The sequence below is a fragment of the Notolepis coatsorum genome, assembly GCF_963971535.1.
Source record: "Notolepis coatsorum genome assembly, chromosome: 13".
NCBI classification, from domain to species: Eukaryota; Metazoa; Chordata; class Actinopteri; order Aulopiformes; family Paralepididae; genus Notolepis; species Notolepis coatsorum.
Window position 1 is genome coordinate 67,084,721 of NC_140177.1, and position 24,871 is coordinate 67,109,591.

Here is a 24,871-nt window from a genome sequence, read left to right on the forward strand (position 1 = left end):
TCGGCCGATATTGGCATTAAAATGTTATATCGGAAATTATCGGTATCGGTTTAAAAAATAAAAAGAATAATAATAATAATAATTACTTATTTTTTTACATTTATTTAACCTTTATTTACCCAGGCAAGCAAGTAAGAACAAATTCTTATTTTATTTATTGTCAAAAGTATGCATAATGTTGTGTTAATTCCACGAGATATGTAAGGGATAATGTATAGCTACGAGGTCATTGTCGCAAAATAATTGACCGACACGGAGTTTAAAATACCGAGGCGCCTAGCTATACATTATCCCGCTTATTACATGGCTAACTTACTAACAATATACCTAATTCATTTAATCATTTTACACCATCGACAAGACGAGATCAAATGCAGATGCAGTTCTGTTCTGTCGCTCCCGCTGTCATCGCCGGCAGCTTGCACTGATTAGTGCAGCTCTGCATATGCTGAGAGTGTCATAATCTGAACTATCTGGACACAGACAATACTCTGCCACCCCCTGGCGCTCTGTTTACGGTACTGCAGGAGTGCCTACTCTGGAGATTATTGAATGTGTGTATTAATGTGTTCCCCTTGTATTTGTTATCGGTCCTGTGTGCTCCCCAGTATGTTCAGATGTCTGCCTATTAGTCTAGTGTCCTTGTATTCATTGTATTATGTGTCCCTATTATCCCTGTTATTGTTAGTGTCTAGTCTTGTCCCCTCTGTGTATTCATGTTCCTGTGTGTATCCATATTCATGTTCCTCTCTTCCCCAGCTGTCCCTGTTTAGTAATCAGTGTGATTAGTCCTCCTATATATTCTGTGTTGTCCTGTTACTTCCCTGTCGGTTTGTAAACGTATCTTGTGTCGTCCGTTGTTGTCAGAACATTATTATACCATTGTGGTTGTGATTCAGCACCCTTCCGTGTTGTCTCTAATTCGTACCCTTTGTTATATAATCATTATCTGCCAGCTTAGGCTGTGGTACTCGTCTTTATTGTTTTGTTGTTGTAGTTGTACTCCAAAGAAGTGAAGTAAAGCCTCTTCTCAACTACACCCCGCTTGTGTCCTGCCTCTCTCTCATTCCTGTATTGCGCCTGGGTCCACACACCAACAACCAGATTCTTACAGAACAAACCGACCATAAATTGGACCCAGCAAGCAGGACGAGGGAGAACTGGCACAACCTCCTCCACCGGCCCCACTTCCAGCGCGACCGCCGCGGCCAGCGCCGTCTCTACCTCAGAATGACACAACCAGACCTGGATTCAGCGGACTACGGGAGAGACCAAGCGAACGACGTATTGCTCACCATGGAGCGCTTCTTCCAGGGAGATTTCTGCTCTTCATCCACATGGGAGAGGATGCAGCTACACGCGCTGCTCTCCGGTGTGTAAGCGAGAAGTGCGGCGCAGAGCAGGCTCCACTGCTCGCGGAATACGACCGCCTGCTGGGAATGGTTATTCGTGCGCTCTGGTCCCCTGCTCCCAACGAAGCCATGGCTACCAGCACGCCTTCCTCCACAAGTAAGGTCTCTACTGCCACCGCAGCAGTTAGCGTTGGTCCCGCAGCCTTCACTGCACAGGCCGTTAGCCCAGCCGTTAGCATAGCCGTTAGCCTAGGCTCCCCAGCTGGTACTGCTAACCCCGGCTCCGTTAACCCAGTCCATGCTACTAGCACAGCCGTTAGCCTAGCTTCCACAGCTAGTGCTGCTAGCGTAGCTCGCGCTGTGCGTAGGTCTCGGAGAGCTGGTAGTGCTAGAAAGGCTAGCTTAGCCCCACCTGCCAGACCACCGGTGGTTAGCACCTCAGCTAGTCCTACTAGCATAGGCCCCGCGGTCCTCACTGCCCCGGCAGATAGCACAAGCCCAGTAGCTAGTACTGTCCCGGTAGCAGTTAGCACCTCAGCTAGTCCCACTGGCATAGGCCCCGCGGTCCTCACTGCCCCGGCAGCTAGCACAAGCCCAGTAGCTAGTACTGTCCCGGTAGCAGTTAGCACCTCAGCTAGTCCCACTAGCATAGGCCCCGCGGTCCTCACTGCCCCGGCAGCTAGCACAAGCCCAGTAGCTAGTACGGCCCCTGTAGCAGTTAGCACCTCAGCTAGTCTTACTAGCATAGGCCCTGCGGCCCTCACTGCCCCGGCAGCTAGCACAAGCCCAGTAGCTAGTACTGTCCCGGTAGCAGTTAGCACCTCAGCTAGTCCTACTAGCATAGGCCCTGCGGCCCTCACTGTCCCGGCAGCTAGCACAAGCCCAGTAGCTAGTACGGCCCCTGTAGCAGTTAGCACCACAGCTAGTCTTACTAGCATAGGCCCCGCGGCCCTCACTGCCCCGGCAGCTAGCACAAGCCCAGTAGCTTGTACTGCTTCTGCAGCAGTTAGCCTAGGCTCCGCAGCCTTCACTGCCCAGGCTGTTAACACTGCTCAGACAGCCAGCTCAGGCCCTATAGCTAACAAGGCCTCTGATGCTGGGACCGCCCCGTCGGCCGGCAAGGCCCCTGTGGTTAGCTTAGCCCCTGTAGCCAATGTAGCTTTGGCAGCTTCCCCCTTAGCTCTCTCAACAGACACGGCCCCATAGCTAACAAAGCCTCCGATGCTGGGACCGCCTCGTCGGCCGGCAAGGCCCCTGTGGTTAGCCTAGCTCCCGTAGCTTGCACTGCTAGCAGAACCTCTGCCCCCATAGCTAAGTCAAGGTTTTATTCTGTTAGGAGGCTCAGGGTAGGCTTGTTCTCTACCACTAGCTTACTCCCTCCTGCTACTGCTAGCGAGGCTTATGCAACTGGCAGAACATTTGGTGATAGAGCAGCCTCTGCAGTAGCTACCTACCTAGCTGCCCTCGCGTGCACAGGCCCTATAGCTAACGTAGCCCCAGATGCTGGGACCGCCCCTTCGGCCGGCATGGCCTCCGTGGTTAGCACAGCCCCTGCCGCTAGTGTAGCCTTGGTAGCTACCACCTCAGTCCAGTCCGCTAGAGCCCCGTCTGCTAGCGTAGCATGCACTTCTAGCAGGTCTCAGAAGGCTAGCAAAGCTAAGAAGACTAGCATAGCTATAACGTGCTTCCTGTTGCCATGGTGACAGGCAAAATGGCGGCCGCCAGGCTCGCCCCGGTACAAGCTCTGGTTATGTCTCTGTCTCTTCTGTCTGTGTTATTTGTTCGTAAATCGTCCTGTCTACTCACCTATTCTCGTGAGGAGTTACTCTCCCTACGAGGAAATATACACGGATCAAGATTATCAGATCTTCAACATCTGGCTGTTCCTGAGGAACTACTCTCCACCTGGACACCGGAGTCTTCCAACAACAATCTACCCGGAGCTAGCAGAAGGCGAGCCGGTGTGTTCGCCAGGTTCAGAAGACGGCCCTTTCGGCCCCCACTGCCTGGAATCCTTCTAGCTAACGTCCAGTCCCTCCCGAACAAAATGGACGAACTCCTTCTTCTCCTAACTCAGAAGAGGGAATACAAGGAATGCTCCGCGCTCTGCCTCACGGAGACCTGGCTTAACGACAACATACCAGACTCAGCCGTCACCCCACCGGGCTACACTATCCACCGCAGTGACAGGTATGGGAAAGCAGGCGATGGAGTATGCTTCATGATTAACCATCGCTGGTGTACTAACTCCACTCTAGTGCATAAATCATGCTCCACCGACCTCGAATTCATCACAATAACATGCCGTCCCTTTTACCTTCCCCGCGAGTTCTCATCCATAGTACTTACCGGTGTTTACATACAGCCACAAGCTAATGCTAACAGCGCTATCAGCGAGCTAGGTACCCATATCTCCAACACCGAAAGATCGCACCCAGACTCAACCATAATAGTTCTGGGTGACTTCAATCACACTCACCTCTCCCGTGAGCTGCCAAACTATAAACAACAAATAAAGTGCCCCACCAGGGGCACCAACACTCTGGACCACTGCTACAGCACTATATCAGCCGCTTACCGTGCTTTCCCGAGAGCTCCGCTGGGCAAATCCGACCATGCGATGTTGCTCCTCATCCCAACATACCGGCAAAAATTGAAAACGGTAAAATCCAAACAAACAACACGCGAAATCTGGTCCCCAGAGGCAGTCGACACTCTGAAAGGCTGTCTGGAGTGCACTCTTTGGGACCCCCTCAAATCCATGTGCGACTCACTGGATGAATACACAACAACCGTGACGTCATATGTCCGGTTTTGTGTGGAGATGTGCATCCCCACTAAGACCGTCACATCACATGGAAACAATAAACCCTGGTTCAACAAGGACATAGCATCACTACGTAAAGAGAAGAACACAGCCTACATAAATGGAAATAAAGAGCAGTACAAATCTGCAAAATATAAACTACGGTCTGCCATCAGGCAGGCCAAATCAAATCATGCAAAAAAACTGGAAGATCAATTCGCTGCCAACAATCCCAGAGCAGTCTGGAAAACCCTACAGGAAATAACAAACTACAAACCCCCCCCCCCCCCCCCCCCCCCCCCCCCCCCCCACCTACAGATGATGACCCGGACCGCCCTGACAAGCTCAACCACTTCTATGCCCGGTTCGACAAACAGGCCTCATCACCCCCCGTTCCCCCACTCCCCCCCTCCCCCCCCCTTCATCATTCACGAGGACAAAGTGAGAGCTGTCTTCAAAAAGACCAATAAAAGGAAAGCCTCCGGGCCTGACCTCCTCTCCTTTGCAGTGTTCCACTACTGTGCAGACCAACTGGCCCCTGTCTTCACTGACATATACAATACATCCCTACAACTCTGTTCAGTCCCTCAGTGCTTTAAGCAATCCACCATCATCCCAGTCCCCAAAACCACCAAAATAACCTGTCTCAATGACTACAGACCTATAGCCCTTACATCAGTAGCAATAAAATCATTTGAACATCTGGTCCTGGACTACCTCAAAACTGCCACAGAACCCCACATGGACCCACACCAGTTTGCATACCGGACCAACACGTCAGTAGAGGACGCCATCAACCTGGCTCTCCACCACACTCTACAGCACCTGGAAACCCCCAACACCTACACCCGTATTCTGTTTATTGACTTCAGCTCAGCTTTTAACACCATCTCCCCCAATAATCTGTTCCATAAGCTACAGGACATTGACATCAACCCCACCATCAACCACTGGATCCTCAATTTCCTCACCAATAGAACCCAAACAGTCAAAGTAAACAACAAATCATCCCGCCCTCTGACCCTCAGCACTGGGGCCCCCCAGGGCTGCGTCCTTTCCCCTTGGCTCTTCTCCCTCTACACCAACCAGTTCACCCCCCTGGACAGCTCAGTCAAGGCCTTCAAGTATGCCGACGACACCACCATCCTGGGCCTCATCTCCAACAACGACGAGTCCATTTACCGGCAGGAGGTGGACAGAGCAGTGAGGTGGTGTGCATCCAACAACCTCCTGCTCAACACCTCCAAAACCATGGAAATTGCCATAGACTTCAGGACTTAAAAAAAAACACCCATACTCCCAATAACCATCGCAGACCAACCCATAACCCTAACTGATTCATTCAAGTTCCTCGGCACCCACATCAGCAATAAACTCAAATGGGACATCAACACCACTGCCATCATCAAAAAGGCCCAGCAGCGCCTGTACTTCCTCAGACAACTGAGGAAGTACAGAGTCCAACAACACCTGCTGGTCCAATTTTACACTGCCATAATTCAAAGTATCCTCACCTCATCCATCACAGTCTGGTACGGTTCCACGGACAAACACACTAAACACAAACTCCAACGCATCATCAAGACAGCCTCCAAAATAATTGGCTGTCCCCTCCCCTCTCTGGACTCCATCTACACCTCACGCACAGTCACCCTATCTGTACATGACTATCTGTATGTCATGTATGTCATATATGTCTATATGAATTGAAAATGGGGGACCCTGATGGAAACAAGACAAACGTCTTTCTCAGGTCTGCATCCCCTTAACAATTGTATGTATTGAGCCGTACTGTATTGTACCCATTCTGCAATCTGTTAAATAAAGTTTTCATTCATTCATTCATTCACCCGCTCTGTTAAAATAGTCAACGACCCCTCTCACCCAGCACACCACTTATTCCAGCACATGCTCAGGTCGCTACAGGTCCATCCTAACCAGACACACACGTTTCACAAACAGTTTCTTCCCCACAGCAGTCCGAACACTGAACACCCTGGCCCGCCCCCCTTTGCACAAACGGGCAAGCATCTGTCACCGACCGACACTGTTACCGTGACTGTCCTATATGTATTTATGTATATATGTTTTGACGTTTTTGATGTTTGATGTCTGTTTCATGTTTGATATAACCAGTGCTCAACATCTGTACCGAAAATAATTACCACCAACCATCGTTGTGTGGCATTAAAGTATCTTGTACAGAGAAATGTGAGATAGTCCTTCCTGCTAGTGTAGCATCTACAGCTAGCACATCCCCCACTGCTAGCAGACTCTCTGCAGCTAGTACTGCTCCTGCACTTAGCTCAGCCCCTGCTAGAGTACTAGAGTAGTAATGTAGCCTCTACCACCAGCATGTCTCCCACTGCTAGGACTGCCCCTTCAGCTAGCAAGGTCAGTTTCCCCACTGCTAGGACCGCCCCTTCAGCTAGCAAGGTCAGTTTCCCCACTGCTAGGACTGCCTCTTCAGCTAGCAAGGTCAGTCTCCCCGCTGCTAGGACTGCCTCTTCAGCTAGCAAGGTCAGTCTCCCCGCTGCTAGGACTGCCCCTTCAGCTAGCAAGGTCAGTCTCCCCGCTGCTAGGACTGCCCCTTCGGCTAGCAAGGTCAGTCTCCCCGCTGCTAGGACTGCCTCTTCAGCTAGCAAGGTCAGTTTCCCCGCTGCTAGGACTGCCTCTTCAGCTAGCAAGGTCAGTTTCCCCGCTGCTAGGACTGCCCCTTCAGCTAGCAAGGTCAGTTTCCCCACTGCTAGGACTGCCTCTTCAGCTAGCAAGGTCAGTTTCCCTGGAGCCGCCCCGTCGGCTAACCCCTCTGTCTCGTCCGCTAGAGCCCCTGCTGCTAGTCACCTAGTCCTGTCCGCTAGAGTCCCTACTGCTAGTGCCTTAGCCCCGCCGGCTGGTGTAACCCTAGCAGCTAGCACAGGTCCGGCAGCTAGCATATCCCAGGTAGCTAACCCAGTTTCTACTGCCAGTTTAGCCCCTGTTAGGGCAACTCTAGCTGTCCCTGTTCCTCCTCCGGCTCCCGGGGAGACCCCGACGTCTGGTCCGGGTCGTGCTCCTGTCCCCGGGGAGTCTCCTGCCTCCGGCTCCTCGTCTGGTCCAGCCCGACGCCGTGGTCCACGCCGTGGTCTACGCCGTGGTCAACGCCGTGGTCTGCACCGAGGTCGATCTGCACCTGGAGAGTCGTCTGGTCCAGCCCTGCGCCGTGGTCAACGCCGAGGTCTGCACCGAGGTCGATCTGCACCTGGAGAGTCGTCTGGTCCAGCCCTGCGCCGTGGTCTATGCCGTGGTCGACGCCGTGGTCTGCACCGGGGTCAATCTGCACCTGGAGAGTTGTCTGGTCCAGTCCTGCACCGTGGTCGACGCCGTGGTCTGCACCAAGGTCAACGCCGGGAGGAGCTCCCATCCGGGGCCCCGCGCCCGGTCCCAAGATCTCCACCTGGAGTGGTCCCCGTCCGGGGTCCTGCTCTGGAGTTATTGCCCTCGTCCCTTTGTTCCGGGCCTCCTCACCGGGCCCCTGTCCCAGTGCCTGGCCTCCGCCGTTGGGCTCCTGTCCCTGTCTCCAGCCCCCCTCACCGGGCTCCTGTCCCCGTCTCCGGCCCCCCTCGCCGGGTCCCTGTCCCCGTCTCCAGCCTCCCTCTCCGGGCCTCTGTCCCTGTCTCCAGCCTCCCTCAACGGGTCCCTGTCCCCGTCTCCAGCCTCCCTCACCGGTCCTCTGTCCCCGTCTCCAGCCCCCCTCTCCGGTCCTCTGTCCCCGTCTCCAGCCTCCCTCACCGGGCCCCTGTCCCCGTCTCCAGCCCCCCTCACCGGGTCCCTGTCCCCATCTCCAGCCCCCCTCACCGGTCCTCTGTCCCCGTCTCCAGCCCCCCTCTCCGGGCCTCTGTCCCCGTCTCTAGCCCGCCTCTCCGGGCCTCTGTCTCTGTCCCCCTCTCCAGTGCCCCTGGTCCCGTGTCCTGTGCGCCCTTCTCCGGGCTCCCCTCTGGTCCTGTTCCCCGGCCCCCCGGCTCCAGTTTTTTCCGGGGTCTCTGCCCTTCACCCTGCCTGTCTCTGGACGGTCTTATGGGTCGTCTGGGAGCCTCCCCTTCAGGGGGGGGTACTGTCATAATCTGAACTATCTGGACACAGACAATACTCTGCCACCCTCTGGCGCTCTGTTTGCGGTACTGCAGGAGTGCCTACTCTGGAGATTATTGAATGTGTGTATTAATGTGTTCCCCTTGTATTTGTTATCGGTCCTGTGTGCTCCCCAGTATGTTCAGATGTCTGCCTATTAGTCTAGTGTCCTTGTATTCATTGTATTATGTGTCCCTATTATCCCTGTTATTGTTAGTGTCTAGTCTTGTCCCCTCTGTGTATTCATGTTCCTGTGTGTATCCATATTCATGTTCCTCTCTTCCCCAGCTGTTCCTGTTTAGTAATCAGTGTGATTAGTCCTCCTATATATTCTGTGTTGTCCTGTTACTTCCCTGTCGGTTTGTAAACGTATCTTGTGTCGTCCGTTGTTGTCAGAACATTATTATACCATTGTGGTTGTGATTCAGCACCCTTCCGTGTTGTCTCTAATTCGTACCCTTTGTTATATAATCATTATCTGCCAGCTTAGGCTGTGGTACTCGTCTTTATTGTTTTGTTGTTGTAGTTGTACTCCAAAGAAGTGAAGTAAAGCCTCTTCTCAACTACACCCCGCTTGTGTCCTGCCTCTCTCTCATTCCTGTATTGCGCCTGGGTCCACACACCAACAACCAGATTCTTACAGAGAGTGGGCTTGATTACTCCAGCTGCGAAAAACAATAATCACTGGTGGTTATCGAAAAATAATTCACCGCTGTCGGGGGCTATTGATCAATCACAATCAAGCATTTCGGCGAATGTTAAAACGCCATGTAATAAGTAATGTTAATTACCTGAAATTATTCAATTTTTTGGGGGGGAAAACCCTGCATATATCGGTATCGGTTGATATCGGTATCAGAAATTAAGAGTTGGACAATATCGGTATATCGGATATCGGTAAAAACATATCGAACATCCCTAATATATAAATATATATATATACATATATACCCACATATATACTTCCACACTAACACACACACACACACACACACACACACACACACACACACACACACACACACACACACACACACACACACACACACACACACACACACACACACACACACACACACACACTTACGGCAGAAGGTGTTGTTCCTCCAAGCGATGGGAGCTCCGGCCGCAGCGCACATGTCTGCGTAGCTCTCGATGGCCTGGCACAGCGCCACCGCCTGGCCTCCCGTGGCACACATGTCGTACACACAGTTCTCAAAGTGAGGACCCGGGGGAACCACAGCATGGCACGGCTTGAAGATGCCTGAGGGAAAAACAACAACAGAGTGAGACATAATGTGTTTGACTGAGAGACTCAATAGCCTATACTGTAGTTATATATATATATATATATATATAACTATAACTATATATATATATGTAACAGATGGTACCGCGAGGCACAGTCACGATGGACTTCAACTGTTGTGAAGTGACTGTGGCAAGTAGCGGTACTGTGAGTTAAACTCACTCCCTCTTAAAAGACACATAGACACGTTACCAAGAAGTGAATTCACCTCTTGGTTATATAGCGGTCTGTGTTGTTGCCTGCGGCGTGGGAGACCGGGGTTCGACTCCCACTCGGGGCATCAAAGTTTTAGGTGACGTTGTCACAACCGTTACATATATATATATACCTGACTATATATATAACTATATATATACATCTGAGGTTAGAGGGGATGAGACATATTGTTTGACTGAGAGACTTAAGAGCCTATAGTTATACTGTAGATATATTATATACCTGACTATATATATATAACTATATAACTTCTAACCGTACAGTATATTGAAGCTGTGAGGTTAGAAAAATATATAAAAAATTAAATGTACTGTAGAGGCGGGGAATCTGAGACATTCAGACACCACGGCAATAGTTGTGGTGGAGATGGAAACGCAACACATTTATTATTATGAGCCTTTGTTTTCAGACCTGTAGATAAATGAAGGAGACTAAGTTAGAGTCTGAGAACACTAAAGATCACTGAAGATGATCTAAGTTAAAGTCTCAGAGCAGTAAAGATCACTGAAGATGATCTAAGTTAGAGCCTCAGAGCAGTAAAGATCACTGAAGATGATCTAAGTTAAAGCTGCCTATGGAGGGTATGGAGCTATTTAATCATGTTCCCTGCTTCTGTATCCTAGAGTCTAGACATCTGATCTAAGTTAGAGCATCAGAGCACTGAAGATGATCTAAGTTAGAGCATCAGATCACTAAGTTAGAGAATCAGAGCAGTAAATATCACTGAAGATGATCTAAGTTAGAGCATCAGAGCACTGAAGATGATCTAAGTTAGAGCATCAGATCACTGAAGATGATCTAAGTTAGAGCATCAGATCACTGAAGATGATCTAAGTTAGAGCATCAGAGCAGTAAAGATCACTGAAGATGATCTAAGTTAGAGCATCAGAGCAGTAAAGATCACTGAAGATGATCTAAGTTAGAGCATCAGAGCAGTAAAGATCACTGAAGATGATCTAAGTTAGAGCATCAGAGCAGTACAGATTACTGAAGATGATCTAAGTTAGAGCATCAGAGCAGTAAAGATCACTGAAGATGATCTAAGTTAGAGCATCAGATCACTAAGTTAGAGCATCAGAGCAGTAAAGATCACTGAAGATGATCTAAGTTAAAGCTGCCTATGGAGGGTATGGAGCTATTTAATCATGTTCCCTTGCTGCTGTATCCTAGAGTCTAGACATCTGATCTAAGTTAGAGCATCAGAGCACTGAAGATGATCTAAGTTAGAGCATCAGATCACTAAGTTAGAGCATCAGAGCAGTAAAGATCACTGAAGATGATCTAAGTTAGAGCATCAGAGCACTGAAGATGATCTAAGTTAGAGCATCAGATCACTGAAGATGATCTAAGTTAGAGCATCAGATCACTGAAGATGATCTAAGTTAGAGCATCAGAGCAGTAAAGATCACTGAAGATGATCTAAGTTAGAGCATCAGAGCACTAAGTTAGAGAATCAGAGCAGTAAATATCACTGAAGATGATCTAAGTTAGAGCATCAGAGCACTGAAGATGATCTAAGTTAGAGCATCAGATCACTGAAGATGATCTAAGTTAGAGCATCAGATCACTGAAGATGATCTAAGTTAGAGCATCAGAGCAGTAAAGATCACTGAAGATGATCTAAGTTAGAGCATCAGAGCAGTAAAGATCACTGAAGATGATCTAAGTTAGAGCATCAGAGCAGTAAAGATCACTGAAGATGATCTAAGTTAGAGCATCAGAGCAGTACAGATTACTGAAGATGATCTAAGTTAGAGCATCAGAGCAGTAAAGATCACTGAAGATGATCTAAGTTAGAGCATCAGATCACTAAGTTAGAGCATCAGAGCAGTAAAGATCACTGAAGATGATCTAAGTTAAAGCTGCCTATGGAGGGTATGGAGCTATTTAATCATGTTCCCTTGCTGCTGTATCCTAGAGTCTAGACATCTGATCTAAGTTAGAGCATCAGAGCACTGAAGATGATCTAAGTTAGAGCATCAGATCACTAAGTTAGAGCATCAGAGCAGTAAAGATCACTGAAGATGATCTAAGTTAGAGCATCAGAGCACTGAAGATGATCTAAGTTAGAGCATCAGATCACTGAAGATGATCTAAGTTAGAGCATCAGATCACTGAAGATGATCTAAGTTAGAGCATCAGAGCAGTAAAGATCACTGAAGATGATCTAAGTTAGAGCATCAGAGCAGTAAAGATCACTGAAGATGATCTAAGTTAGAGCATCAGAGCAGTAAAGATCACTGAAGATGATCTAAGTTAGAGCATCAGAGCAGTAAAGATCACTGAAGATGATCTAAGTTAGAGCATCAGAGCAGTAAAGATCACTGAAGATGATCTAAGTTAAAGCTGCCTATGGAGGGTATGGAGCTATTTAATCATGTTCCCTGCTGCTGTATCCTAGAGTCTAGACATCTGAGGGCCGTTTTATCTGTGTTCAAGTTTCAAGTTTCTTTAATAGTTGTCATACAGAAGTACAGAATACTTTTATACAAAATGCTTCTTACTGTTACGCTCCAGAGACTGTGCTAGACAAGATAGTATGAAATAAAATAGTATAGCATGTAAAATAGAAGTACAAAAGGTCACAGTGTTCAGTATAGACATATGTACAATGTTCGATGCAGAATAGAAGTAACTGAGTTACCATACAATATACAATATTCTATGCAATGTACTAATATACAATATACTATATAGTGCAGAGCAGAAATGGTATGAGGTACAATTTAGGTACAATTTACAGTAATGTGTATGAGTTGTAGTGCAAATCCTTTACCAATAAATATAAAGTGTAAAGTGTGTTTAGGTGATCTAAAGTGTGTAGAGTGGGTGCTGCAGTGTGTTGTTTGTTTAAGTGAGTGTGTGCGTGTGGGTGTGTGTGCTGTGTGCATTTGATGGTTGTTGCATAGTGTTTATTGTTCGTTGAGCAGCCTGATGGCCTGGGGATAGAAGCTTCTTCTGAGTCTTTCTGTGCTCGCCTTAAGACTCCGGTATCGCTTGCCTGACCGCAGTAGTTCAAAGAGGCAGTTGTTCGGGTGGCTGGAGTCCTTGATGATTCTCTTAGCCTTGCCCCTGCACCGCTTGTTGTAAATGTTCTGGAGGGTGGGAAGCCCCCCTCCAATTGTGCGTTCGGCTGAACGTGTCACTCTTTGTAGTCTGCTACAGTCTTGTGCAGTGCTATTCCCAAACCAGGAGGTGATGTTGCCAGTCAGGATGCTCTCTATTGTACATGAGTAGAAGTTCTTAAGGATCTTCTGACTGACTTGGAACTTCCTTAGGCGCCTGAGGAAGTAGAGGCGTTGTCGTGCCTTCTTCACAACACTGTCAATGTGTGTGGTCCATGTCAAGTCCTCGGATATGTGGGCTCCGAGGTACTTGAAACTGTTCACTCTCTCAACCGGTGCCCCGTCGATGCTGAGGGGGCTGTAGTCCTTGACCCCCGACCTCCTGAAGTCCACAATCATCTCTTTTGTTTTGCTGACGTTCAGGGAGAGGCAGTTCTCCTGACACCACTGTGACAGATTCTCTACCTCTTCCAGGTAGGCCCTCTCGTCGTTGGCAGAGATCAGGCCCACCACTACTGTGTCATCAGCAAATTTGATGATTGTGTTGTTGTTCCGCTGTGCCACGCAGTCATGTGTGTACAGGGAGTAGAGGAGGGGGCTCAGGACACAGCCCTGGGGGGCCCCTATGTTGAGCGTGATGGATGAGGAGGTGCAGTTGCCTGCTCTCACCACCTGGGGTCTGCCCGTCAGGAAGTCCAAGACCCACTGGCAGAGGTCATAGTTCAAGCCCAGGTCCCTGAGCTTGGCTATGAGTTTGGAGGGGACTATGGTATTGAATGCTGAGCTGTATGAACAGCTGTCGATGAACAGCATTCTCACATAGTTCCCCTGCCTCTTGTCCAGGTGTGATGCTGCTGTGTGCAGCACATGGGCTATGGCGTCCTCCGTGGACCTGTTGGGGTTGTATGCAAATTGCAGGGGGTCCAGGTTGATGGGGAGGGAGGAACAGATGTAGCCCTTCACTAGCTTCTCAAAGCACTTCATGGCTATGGAGGTGAGAGCTACAGGGCGGTAGTCGTTGAGGCAAGCGGGCATAGATTTTTTGGGTACAGGGATGATGGTTGACTTCTTCAGACAGGTGGGGATGACAGCCTGTTCTAAGGACAGGTTAAAGATGTCAGTGAATACCGGGGCCAGTTGGTCGGCACAGACTTTTAGGACGCGGCCGGGGATGCCGTCCGGTCCTGCTGCCTTCCTGATATTCACTTTTTTAAAGGTCCGCCTCACCTCATGCTCTGTTACCCTGAACACTGAGTTTCCATCAGCAGACCCCCCCCCCCCATTGCCGTGGCTTGTAGGCTGGTGTTGTTATTCACAGCCTCAAACCTCGCATAGAAGGTGTAGAGATCATTTGCTAAGGAGATGTCACTGTTCAGTTTGAGGGAGGTGCCTTTGTAGTCTGTCATTGTTCTGAGGCCCTGCCACATACCTCTAGAGTCAGCCTGTTCAAACTGAAGTTCAACTTTATCCCTGTAACGCCGTTTTGCCTCTATTACTGCTCTCCTGACGTTGTATCTTGCCGACTTGTGTTCATCCATGTTGCCTGTCGCCAGCCCGGTGTTGTAGGCTGAGGTGCGCACTTTCAGAGCCTCACGGACGGATTTATCTACCCAGGGCTTTTGATTTGGGTAGATTCTAATTGTGGTAGAGTGGGATTGTTTCTTCTACCAGAGTACAGACAAAGTCAAGCACCGTTTCAGTGTATTCGTTAATATTGGCTGTGTTATCACGGAATACATTCCAGTCTGTGCATTCCAGCGCAGCTTGGAGTGTCTCCTCTGACGTCACAGTCCAACGCTTAACCTCTCGCGATACTACCGGCGTTCGCTTGAGACTTTGTTTATACTTTGGCAAAAGAAAGATGGCGGCGTGGTCCGACTTGCCGAAAGGACTAAGAGCCTGTGACTTGTACCCATTCTTAAATTGCGAGTATACATGGTCTAATATGTTCTCGCCTCTGGTGGGACAGGTCACATGCTGATAGAAATTCGGCAACACCTTTTTAAGACGCGCGCTGTTGAAATCGCCCAGAACCAAAATGACAGCGTCAACGCTAGCTATCTGTAGTTTGTTTACCTCGTCGTGTAACTTTGAAAGTGCGGCCCCAGTGTTCGCGTGTGGTGGTATATATACTCCGATCATGATGATGGACGTTAACTCCCTCGTTACGTTAACTGTGTGTGTGTGTGTGTGTTTATGTGTGTGTGTGTGTGTGTGTGTGGGGGTGTGTGTGCGTATGTGCGTATGTGTGTGTGTGTGTGTGTGTGTGTCTCACCATTAGGATCAGTGATCATGCCACAGCTGGTGGGTTTCTTGGCCTCTTCCTCCACGTCTTTGTCACAATCCTCCTGTCCTCCTCCGTTAGTACAGCTGAGGAGGAGAGAGACGGATGGAGGGATGATGGAGGAGATTAGGGATGAAGGGATTAGCAAAGAAACAGGTCTGATCAACAACATATCGTTAATGAGTGTCATGACGAAATGTATTGAAAGTGTGTGCGTGTGTGTGTATGTGCGTGTGTGTGTATGTGTGTGTGTGTGTGTGTGTGTGTGTGTGTGTGTGTCTCACTCAAGTCGTTCATCGGGGACCTGCCAGCTGTCTCCCAGTTCGTTGGTGTTGACTGCTGCTCCACCATCTGGTTTAATGATGTCATCGTTAGGCTTACCATTAAAGTTACCTGAGAGAGAGAGAGAGAGGGGGAGAGAGAGAGAGAGAGAGAGAGAGAGAGAGAGAGAGAGAGAGAGAGAGAGAGAGAGAGAATGAGAGAGAGAGAGAGAGAGAGAGAGAGAGAGAGAGAGGGGGAGAGGAGGGTTAGGTTGAAACAAGTAATTGATTTGCTTCCCATGAGCCAGTGCTCAATCAAAAGTATTCTTTGTTAAGTTCACACATGTCCACCAGAATTCCATCACTTTTTACTCATTAATCATCAACATTTACACACCACAGAGTATTATGGGTAAACTCAATTAACCCCACATGCCACAGAGCGTTATGGGTAAACTCAACTCACCCCACATGCCACAGAGCATTATGGGTAAACTCAAAACTCAACTCACCACACATGCCACAGAGCATTATGGGTAAACTCAACTCATATGCCACAGTGCATTATGGGTCAACTCAACTCACCACACATGCCACAGAGCATTATGGGTAAACTCAACTCACCACACATGCCACAGAGCATTATGGGTAAACTCAACTCACCACACATGCCACAGAGCATTATGGGTAAACTCAACTCACCACACATGCCACAGAGCATTATGGGTAAACTCAACTCACCACACATGCCACAGAGCATTATGGGTAAACTCAACTCACCACACATGCCACAGAGCATTATGGGTAAACTCAACTCACCACACATGCCACAGAGCAGGCCGTTGTAAGAGGAGGGCAGAGTGACGTCAGCGTGGTGGTTGCCGTCGAAACGCACCCTCAGGCCGAAGGTCGTCTCCAGGACGACGAACTTTCCGCTCAGGTAGATCTTGACCCCGTTGGTCAGGGTCACAGGAGGGGTCACCAGGGTTCCGTTCACCTGGGAGGAAATAGAAAAGGTAAATAGATATACAGTATTGATATTATTATTCATATACAGTACATGCTGTATGATGATATTAGTATCATCAATGTAGGAGTTACATACAGTACATGCATTCCTCCATACAGTTGTTCAGATAGGTCAGAGTGCAGGGCTGCCTGCAGTGCAGTGTCCCTGGAGCAGTTGTGTGGTTCAGTGCCTTGCTAAAGGGCACTTTGTCAGAGATGGTAGGCACTGTAGATGAAATACCAGCCACTCTCCAGTTGCTAGCTCCCAACGTGGAATACACCCTCCCACCGGTAACGGCTAGCGAACCAGCAACCTTTCGACTACTAGTCGACACATGTGGTGTGTGTTGATGAAGGAGTTACGTTCTCGCCATCCCTCCTCACCTGCACTCTGCGCGCCTTCCCGAGGATAACGGTGGCTCCGTACACGTTGATCACCACAGCTCTCACGTACGACACCTTCTTGTTGCTTCCTCTGTGTTCGTTCTGGGTGTCGACGGTGAAGTACGGCAAGCCGGAGGTCTCGTTGCAGGGTTTGGTCAGAGTGTAGGAGCAGGCTCCCATGTAGTGGTGGCTCTTCCGGTCGAAGGAGACGTAGTGGGGGTCGCCTGACACCGAGCAGATGCCCGTTCCTGGAAGGGTGGAGGAGGGGAGGATTTAGTGTGTCCTGAAATGTTGTCTTTATTATACGTTATGAAGAGCAGTCAACTGATACTGAGCCTTAGTGGAGACGGTGGAAGAAGTGAGTTTTCCTAAGATAAGTGTAGTACGGGGTTTCCGCTGGTTTCAACAACTTAAATCTAAGACTTTTTAATACCACTTAAAAATTACTACGCAAGAAATAATTCCATACAAATTATTGGGGGGTGGGGGATGGGGGATGGGGCTATTATCGTACTGGTTACTTTGCAGCCTGGACATTTGCCCCCAACATATTTAAACAAGATACAGAGAAGTCATCATAACATAGAAGTAACTTCTTAATACATTTTTTAACACCTTTTTAAGACTAATTCTGATTATTAAATGTAATTTTTAAGACCCCGCGGGAACAGTTTACTAGGTTAGTTCATAGTGTGTGTGTGTGTGTGTGTGTGTGTGTGTGTGTGTGTGTGTGTGTGTGTGTGTGTGTGTGTGTGTATGTGTGTGTGTATGTGTGTGTGTGTGTGTGTGTGTGTGTCGTACCCAGAGGGTGACATCCATATTCTCCATCTTGGATCTGGCAGATCTCGGAGACGGGTTCACAGCTGGTGCTGTGACACTGGATCAGACCTCCTGAGTGACACACACACTTCTCCTCACAGCCGTCCAGGTACCAGTCATCCCCCACCTGACACACACAGAATTAAACCATAACTAATATCAACATGTAAGGTAAGGTTGGTAAGTATCCCCTTATTTATTTATGTTCATTCTCTTGGTGATGGTTTATTTGGGCTATAGTTGGGAGAAGAACATACATTTTCGGTGTGGGGGTGTTACGTATTACTTTCCCATGGTGGAGGGATACTTACTTTCTGTGGTGCATATTCACATTGTGGTTGTAGTGTGCTGTCACTAATTGGTGGTTTGATTGACACACTGTTTCTTCCCGTTTTTGTTTTCCATGTTATTAAAATGGCCATCCTTCTAATTGACACAGGTGTGGTGATGAGGCACCACGCCCTACAAAGCAGAGCAGAGTGCAGGCTGCAGTGTCTCCCACTTCACAAGAGATGTCAGCTCACCAGAGTCTCATCTGCTCTCACTGCTTACCTGTCTATTTTTTGCCCCTGTGCATTCGTTTTTGTTATTGACCTTTGGAGTCTGGAACACCCAGCTCTCACTCTTTTGTCCATTTAGATAGCTGTTCAAATAAATATTGTTATTTTTGATAAACTCTTGTCCAGTGTCCTGTGTCCACCATTTTACATTCAAGGCCTACACAAGCCATATTTTAGGCTTGAATGTAACAACAACCATCATCATCATCATTTTCACCATCATCATCATCATCATCATCATCTTCACAACCATCATCATCATCATCATCTTCACGATCACCATTATCTTCACCATCACCATCATCACCATCATCATCTTCACCATTATCATCATCACCATCATCATCTTCACGATCACCATCATCTTCACCATCACCATCATCATCTTCACCATCACCATCATCATCATCATAATCATCATCATCATCATCATCATCATCATCTTCGTCATCATCATCATCTTCACTATCATCATCATCACCATTATCTTCACCATCACCATCATCATCACCATCATCATCTTCACCATCATCATCATCTTCACCATCACCATCATCATCACCATCACCATCATCACCATCATCATCATCACCATCATCACCATCATCATCTTCACCATCATCATCATCTTCACCATCATCATCATCACCATCATCAGCATCATCATCTTCACCATCATCATCATCATCTTCATCATCACCATCATCACCACCACTTCTTTGAAGTTTCTTCACTCATGTGTTCATCATGAATATGTCCACACACTCACAGGGTGGTAGGACCCAGATGGGTCCACACAGCCACAGTCCTTCAGAGGGACACACTGGTCGTCACTGAGGATGAAGCCTGAGTCACAGTCACAGCCCTCCACACACACATCCTCACAGCCTGGAGGTCCACTCACACCCAGACACGTCTCTGGACAGGAGCTCACGCACAGCGAGTAAGAGCTGTTCGGAGGACAGGCTAGAGCTGCAGGGACGGAGGGACGAGGAGGAGGAGGAACGAGAGGTGTGGAGGTGGTTAAAGGAGCGATATGAGAGAGAAAAGGGACTCAAGTGTATGGTCTCACGTTGACATTAGAAGCAGAAGTAATGGACATTCTAACAACAATGCCACAAATGGGTACTGGAACTCTAACATTCTAAGATGTAATTCTTGAGAGAAAACATTAAAAAAAAGTACCCATAAAAGGTATAAAATTACTACTTTATCATTAGAAGCCAGTTGTAAAAAGAAAAAAAAAAACGTTCGGGTTTTTTTTGCCTTCTTTTTTTAAATGTCTTATTTGGAAACAGACACACAATTGTGCATTTGGTGCATTTGGCACAAGCCAGTTCATCTTTCCATATTGGATTAGACAGATATGATTAGAGAGATGCTAAGGAAGAGAAGATTGGAAATACATCTCTGTATATGAAGGCTAGAAGGTTCAAAGCTGTTCAAGAGATACATATCAGGTCTCATTTATCAATATTTCTGCATGTGAAAATAGGTTGAATCAAATACTGTGCCAACAACTTACCAACTGTTTCCAGGTATTCATTAGAATCTCATCTTAATGGAAAACGCCAACATTTTGGAAAATATACATATTTTCCATCTTCCCCAGACTCAGACAAGAAGATTGATATCGGTTTAATCTCTGTGTCCAGTAGTCCCAGAGAGAGGTCCAGGTGCATGCTAGCCTAGCTTAGCACAAGGACTGGAAGCAATAGGGAACAGCTAGCCTAGCTTAGCACAAGGACGGGAAGCAGTAGGGAACAGCTAGTCTACAGTAGTCTAAAGTGAAGAAATACAACTTCCAACAACTCCAAAACTGACGCACGGAGATGACATTGATATCAATCTTCTCGTCTGACTAGAACTAGCAAATAGGAGGAAAAAGGAGTGTTTCCTTAAGACAAGTTTGATAAGTGTTTATTTAAAAAGTCTTTGTATATATTTTGCTTGATAAATGTGGCCCATTGAGAAGCTATTCCAGCCAAATAAAATACACATTGTTCTCCAAGCATGTTATTGACATTTCTATGACCTCTGAAGTGTTTTCTATGATTTAAGCACCTTGGCAGAGCTAAGCTGCGAGGTCGCAACTAACGGCTAAAGTAAGACTTACGACAGAAGTCCGGCGTCCTCCACTGGTGGACTTTGGCTCCTGCACTGTTGCAGGCGTCTGTGTAGGCCTGGAGCTGGTCACACAACACATGCTGCTGGCCGTTGTAGCGACACATGTCATACACACAGCTCTGGAAGAACGGCGTGGGGTCAACCACACTGATACACTCTCTGTGAGGAGGAGAGAGAGAGAGAGAGAGAGAGAGAGAGAGAGAGAGAGAGAGAGAGAGAGAGAGAGAGAGAGAGAGAGAGAGAGAGAGAGAGAGAGAGAGAGAGTGAGAGACACCCGCAATTAGTGTAAATGAAAGAGGGATAAGAGGAGAACAGAGGGGTGGAAGGAGGGGTGTGTGAATGATGAAGAGTTCTGGGAAGACGTTGTCGGGTCATTGCTTTAAAAGGGGTGAGAGAGAGGGGAGGTGGATTGTAAAATACCATTATTGTCTTTTTAAAGAAAAACAGCCTACAATCAGCCAATAATAATGACAGAGAGAGGGGGAGATGTACTGTACAGTACTGTAGGTGAGAGAGAAAAGGGTAAATATATGAGCAGCCATAAATGTCTCTTCTTCCTCCCGACCTGTTTGCTTAGGACAGAATTCAATATTGTGTAGAACTTAGGGGCTGCAGTTAACATTCCACTGTGTGTGTGTGTGTGTGTGTGTGTGTGTGTGTGTGTGTGTGTGTGTGTGTGTGTGTGTGTGTGTGTGTGTGTGTGTGTGTGTGTGTGTGTGTGTGTGTGTGTGTGTGTGTGTGTGTGTGTGTGTGTGTGTGTGTGTGTGTGTGTGTGTGTGTGTGTGTGTGTGTGTGTGTGTGTGTGTGTGTGTGTGTGTGTGTGTGTGTGTGTGTGTGTGAGAGGAAAGTTATGGACTATGTTATTGAGGCTGGTTTGAGCAAGTCTAGACACTGGACACTTGGGTGCCAATGTGTGTTCAGTGACATGTGTGTGTGTTCAGTGACGTGTGTTCAGTGACGTGTGTGTGTCTGTGTGTGTTCAGTGATGTGTGTGTGTGTGTGTGTGTGAGTGTGTGTATCTTGTTTATGTGAAAAATCTGTGCTATTTCCATTACTCCACACTCACAAAATCAGGACACGCTACCAAATGAGGAAATTTTCGACGTCCTGATTTAGTTTGACAAGCTATTGTTGTGTGATAGTTAAAGGAACACGCCAACTTTTTGGGAAATTAGCTTATTTGCCATGTGGAATAATATATTGATTCCCCAACTCTCATGTAAAGACATTACCCTCCCCTTTGTCCCCTATCCTGTGTTCCCCCCTCACCCATTTGACCTATCAAATGGGACCACCTCCCCCCCTTTTAACTATATAAGGCTCCTCCCGACAACATTCCTGATTTCTACCTGAGTCATTCAGCTGATCACCTGGGCCGAGAGCCTCAGCCATTCTCTCTAACTACTATGTATATTTCTATCTGTCTGGTTAATAAACCTTGTTATTAACTGAACCTCGGTTGACTGAGAACATTCTTCAGGATATCCACAATATCCCACAGCCATCTACCCTGGAGATATACAAGCATATACCCTTTTCTTCTCTGTGTAACAGAGTAACAGGGTAACAGAGCATGAGGTGAGGCGGACCTTTAAAAAAGTGAATATCAGGAAGGCAGCAGGACCGGACGGCATCCCCGGCCGCGTCCTAAAAGTCTGTGCAGACCAACTGGCCCCAGTATTCACTGACATATTTAACCTGTCCTTAGAACAGGCTGTCATCCCCACCTGCCTGAAGAAGTCCACTATTATCCCTGTACCCAAGAAATCCAAGCCTGCTTGCCTCAACGACTACCGCCCTGTAGCTCTCACCTCCATAGCCATGAAGTGCTTTGAGAAGCTAGTAAAGGGCTACATCTGCTCCTCCCTCCCCATCAACATGGACCCCCTGCAATTTGCATACCGCCCCAACAGGTCCACGGAGGACGCCATAGCCCATGTGCTGCACACAGCAGCATCACACCTGGACAAGAGGAAGGGGAACTATGTGAGAATGCTATTCATCGACTACAGCTCGGCATTCAATACCATAGTCCCCTCCAAACTCATAGCCAAGCTCAGGGACCTGGGCTTGAACTATGACCTCTGCCAGTGGGTCTTGGACTTCCTGATGGACAGACCCCAGGTGGTGAGAGCAGGCAACTGCACCTCCTCATCCATCACCCTCAACATAGGGGGCCCCCAGGGCTGTGTTCTGAGTCCCCTCCTCTACTCCCTGTACACACACGACTGTGTGGCTCAGCGGAGTAGCAACACAATCATCAAATTTGCTGACGACACAGTGGTGGTGGGCCTGATCTCTGCAAACGACGAGAGGGCCTACCTGGATGAGGTCAAGGTCCTGGCGGGATGGTGCCAGGAAAACAGCCTCTCCCTGAACGTCAGCAAAACAAAAAAGATGATTGTGGACTTCAGAAGGTCGGGGGTCAAGGACTACAGCCCCCTCAGCATCGACGGGGCACCGGTTGAGAGAGTGAACAGCTTTAAGTACCTCGGAGCCTACATATCCGAGGACTTGACATGGACCACACACATTGACAGTGTTGTGAAGAAGGCACGACAACGCCTCTACTTCCTCAGGCGCCTAAGGAAGTTCCAAGTCAGTCAGAAGATCCTTAAGAACTTCTACTCATGTACAATAGAGAGCATACTGACTGGCAACATCACCTCCTGGTTTGGGAATAGCACTGCACAAGACCGAAGCAGACTACAAAAAGTGATGCGTTCAGCCGAACGCACAATTGGAGGGGGGCTCCCCACCCTCCAGAACATTTACAACAAGCGGTGCAGGGGCAAGGCTAAGAGAATCATTAAGGACTCCAGTCACCCGAACAACTGCCTCTTTGAACTGCTGCGGTCAGGCAAGCGATACCGGAGTCTCAAGGCGAGCACAGAAAGACTCAGAAGAAGCTTCTATCCCCAGGCCATCAGGCTGCTCAACGAACAATGAACACTACACAACAACCATCAAACGCACATAGCACACACATCCACACGCACACACTCACTTTAAACAAACACACTGTAGCACCCACTCCCCACACTTTATAGTATCTCCTCAAAGACGACCTATACATCTATCTAATCTCAGATTACAATAATACCTTCTTTTCATCTGGATAATATTGCATGAACGTTTGACTCCTTGGCACATCGCTTCAGTCATACTCACCAATCTTTACACACACACACACACACACACACACACACACACACACACACACACACACACACACACACACACACACACACACACACACCTACACGCACACCTACACGCACACCTACACACACACCTACACACACACGCACACACACGCACACACACGCACACACACACACACACACACACACACACACACACACACACACACACACACACACACACACCTACGCACACACACGCGCACACACACACACACACACACACACACACACACACACACACACACACACACACACACACACACACACACACACACACACACACACACACACACACACACATGTTTGTTTATGTGAAATACTGTATGGGAACATTACATAGACCTACATGCATTCTGTAACTAACCCTAACCTTAACCCTAACCTTAGAGGAACACGCCAACTTTTGGGGAAATTAGCTTATTTGCCATCTACGACTGGAGTTAGACAAGCAGATACATATCCTTTTCTTCTCTGTGCATGCATTAGGCTTAGGGAACAGCCTCACCGTTAGCCTAACTTAGCGCCATTCACTGGAAGTAGGTGTGCCAGTGTGTGTGTGTGTGTGTGGTAAAGATTGGTGAGTATGACTGAAGCGATGTGCCAAGGAGTCAAACGTTCATGCAATATTATCCAGATGAAAAGAAGGTATTATTGTAATCTGAGATTAGATAGATGTATAGGTCGTCTTTGAGGAGATACTATGAAAACAATCAGTGTGTGTGTGTGGGTGAGTAATCCATATCTCCTATGTAATCAGAGTAATCTATACTTCCTTTTAAACAGCATGTATGAGGGATTAGACTCTCTAGACCTATAATAATCTGTGTCCTTGAAAATGTGTCCTAGTATTGTCCTTGTATATTTCACTTGTGTTTATATAGTGCCTTGGGTGTTTTCAGTATGTATCGTATTCATATACATACTGCATTCATAGTATTGTATTAAAGGGGAATGTCACTCATTTTAAGAAGTTGCTGTTATTCCTGCGCCCCACTACACCTCTTGTGAACATGCACCACTCTCTCCTACAGCTAGGAAACTGTAATTACATTAATAACTAAACAATACTGCAGTGGAGGAGTTGGACTCGCCTTCCCAGTAAGAAGCTCTTACTGTGGTGCTAAACCAAAAAACATAATCAACGTGTAGCCTACTGTTACAGTGTGTAGATGTGTACTGTTACAGTGTGTAGATGTGTACTGTTACAGTGTGTAGACGTGTACTGTTACAGTGTGTAGATGTGTACTGTTACAGTGTGTAGATGTGTACTGTTACAGTATGTAGACGTGTACTGTTACAGTATGTAGACGTGTACTGTTACAGTATGTAGACGTCGTGTACTGTTACAGTATGTAGACGTGTACT

The 24,871-nt window shown here is 47.7% G+C and overlaps 1 protein-coding gene across 1 annotated transcript in view; it reads right to left on the minus strand.

The window, feature by feature from the left end:
- Positions 1–24,871, minus strand: part of zanl (zonadhesin, like) — a gene marked incomplete at both ends in the record, with an annotated part of 184,158 nt that overhangs the window by 50,415 nt on the left and 108,872 nt on the right. Inside the window, 8 exon segments of the mRNA XM_084327694.1 lie at positions 9,356–9,532; positions 15,134–15,228; positions 15,427–15,535; positions 16,222–16,399; positions 16,795–17,042; positions 17,596–17,740; positions 18,943–19,145; positions 20,290–20,457. Of these exon segments, the coding sequence (XP_084183820.1) occupies positions 9,356–9,532; positions 15,134–15,228; positions 15,427–15,535; positions 16,222–16,399; positions 16,795–17,042; positions 17,596–17,740; positions 18,943–19,145; positions 20,290–20,457 (1,323 nt within the window).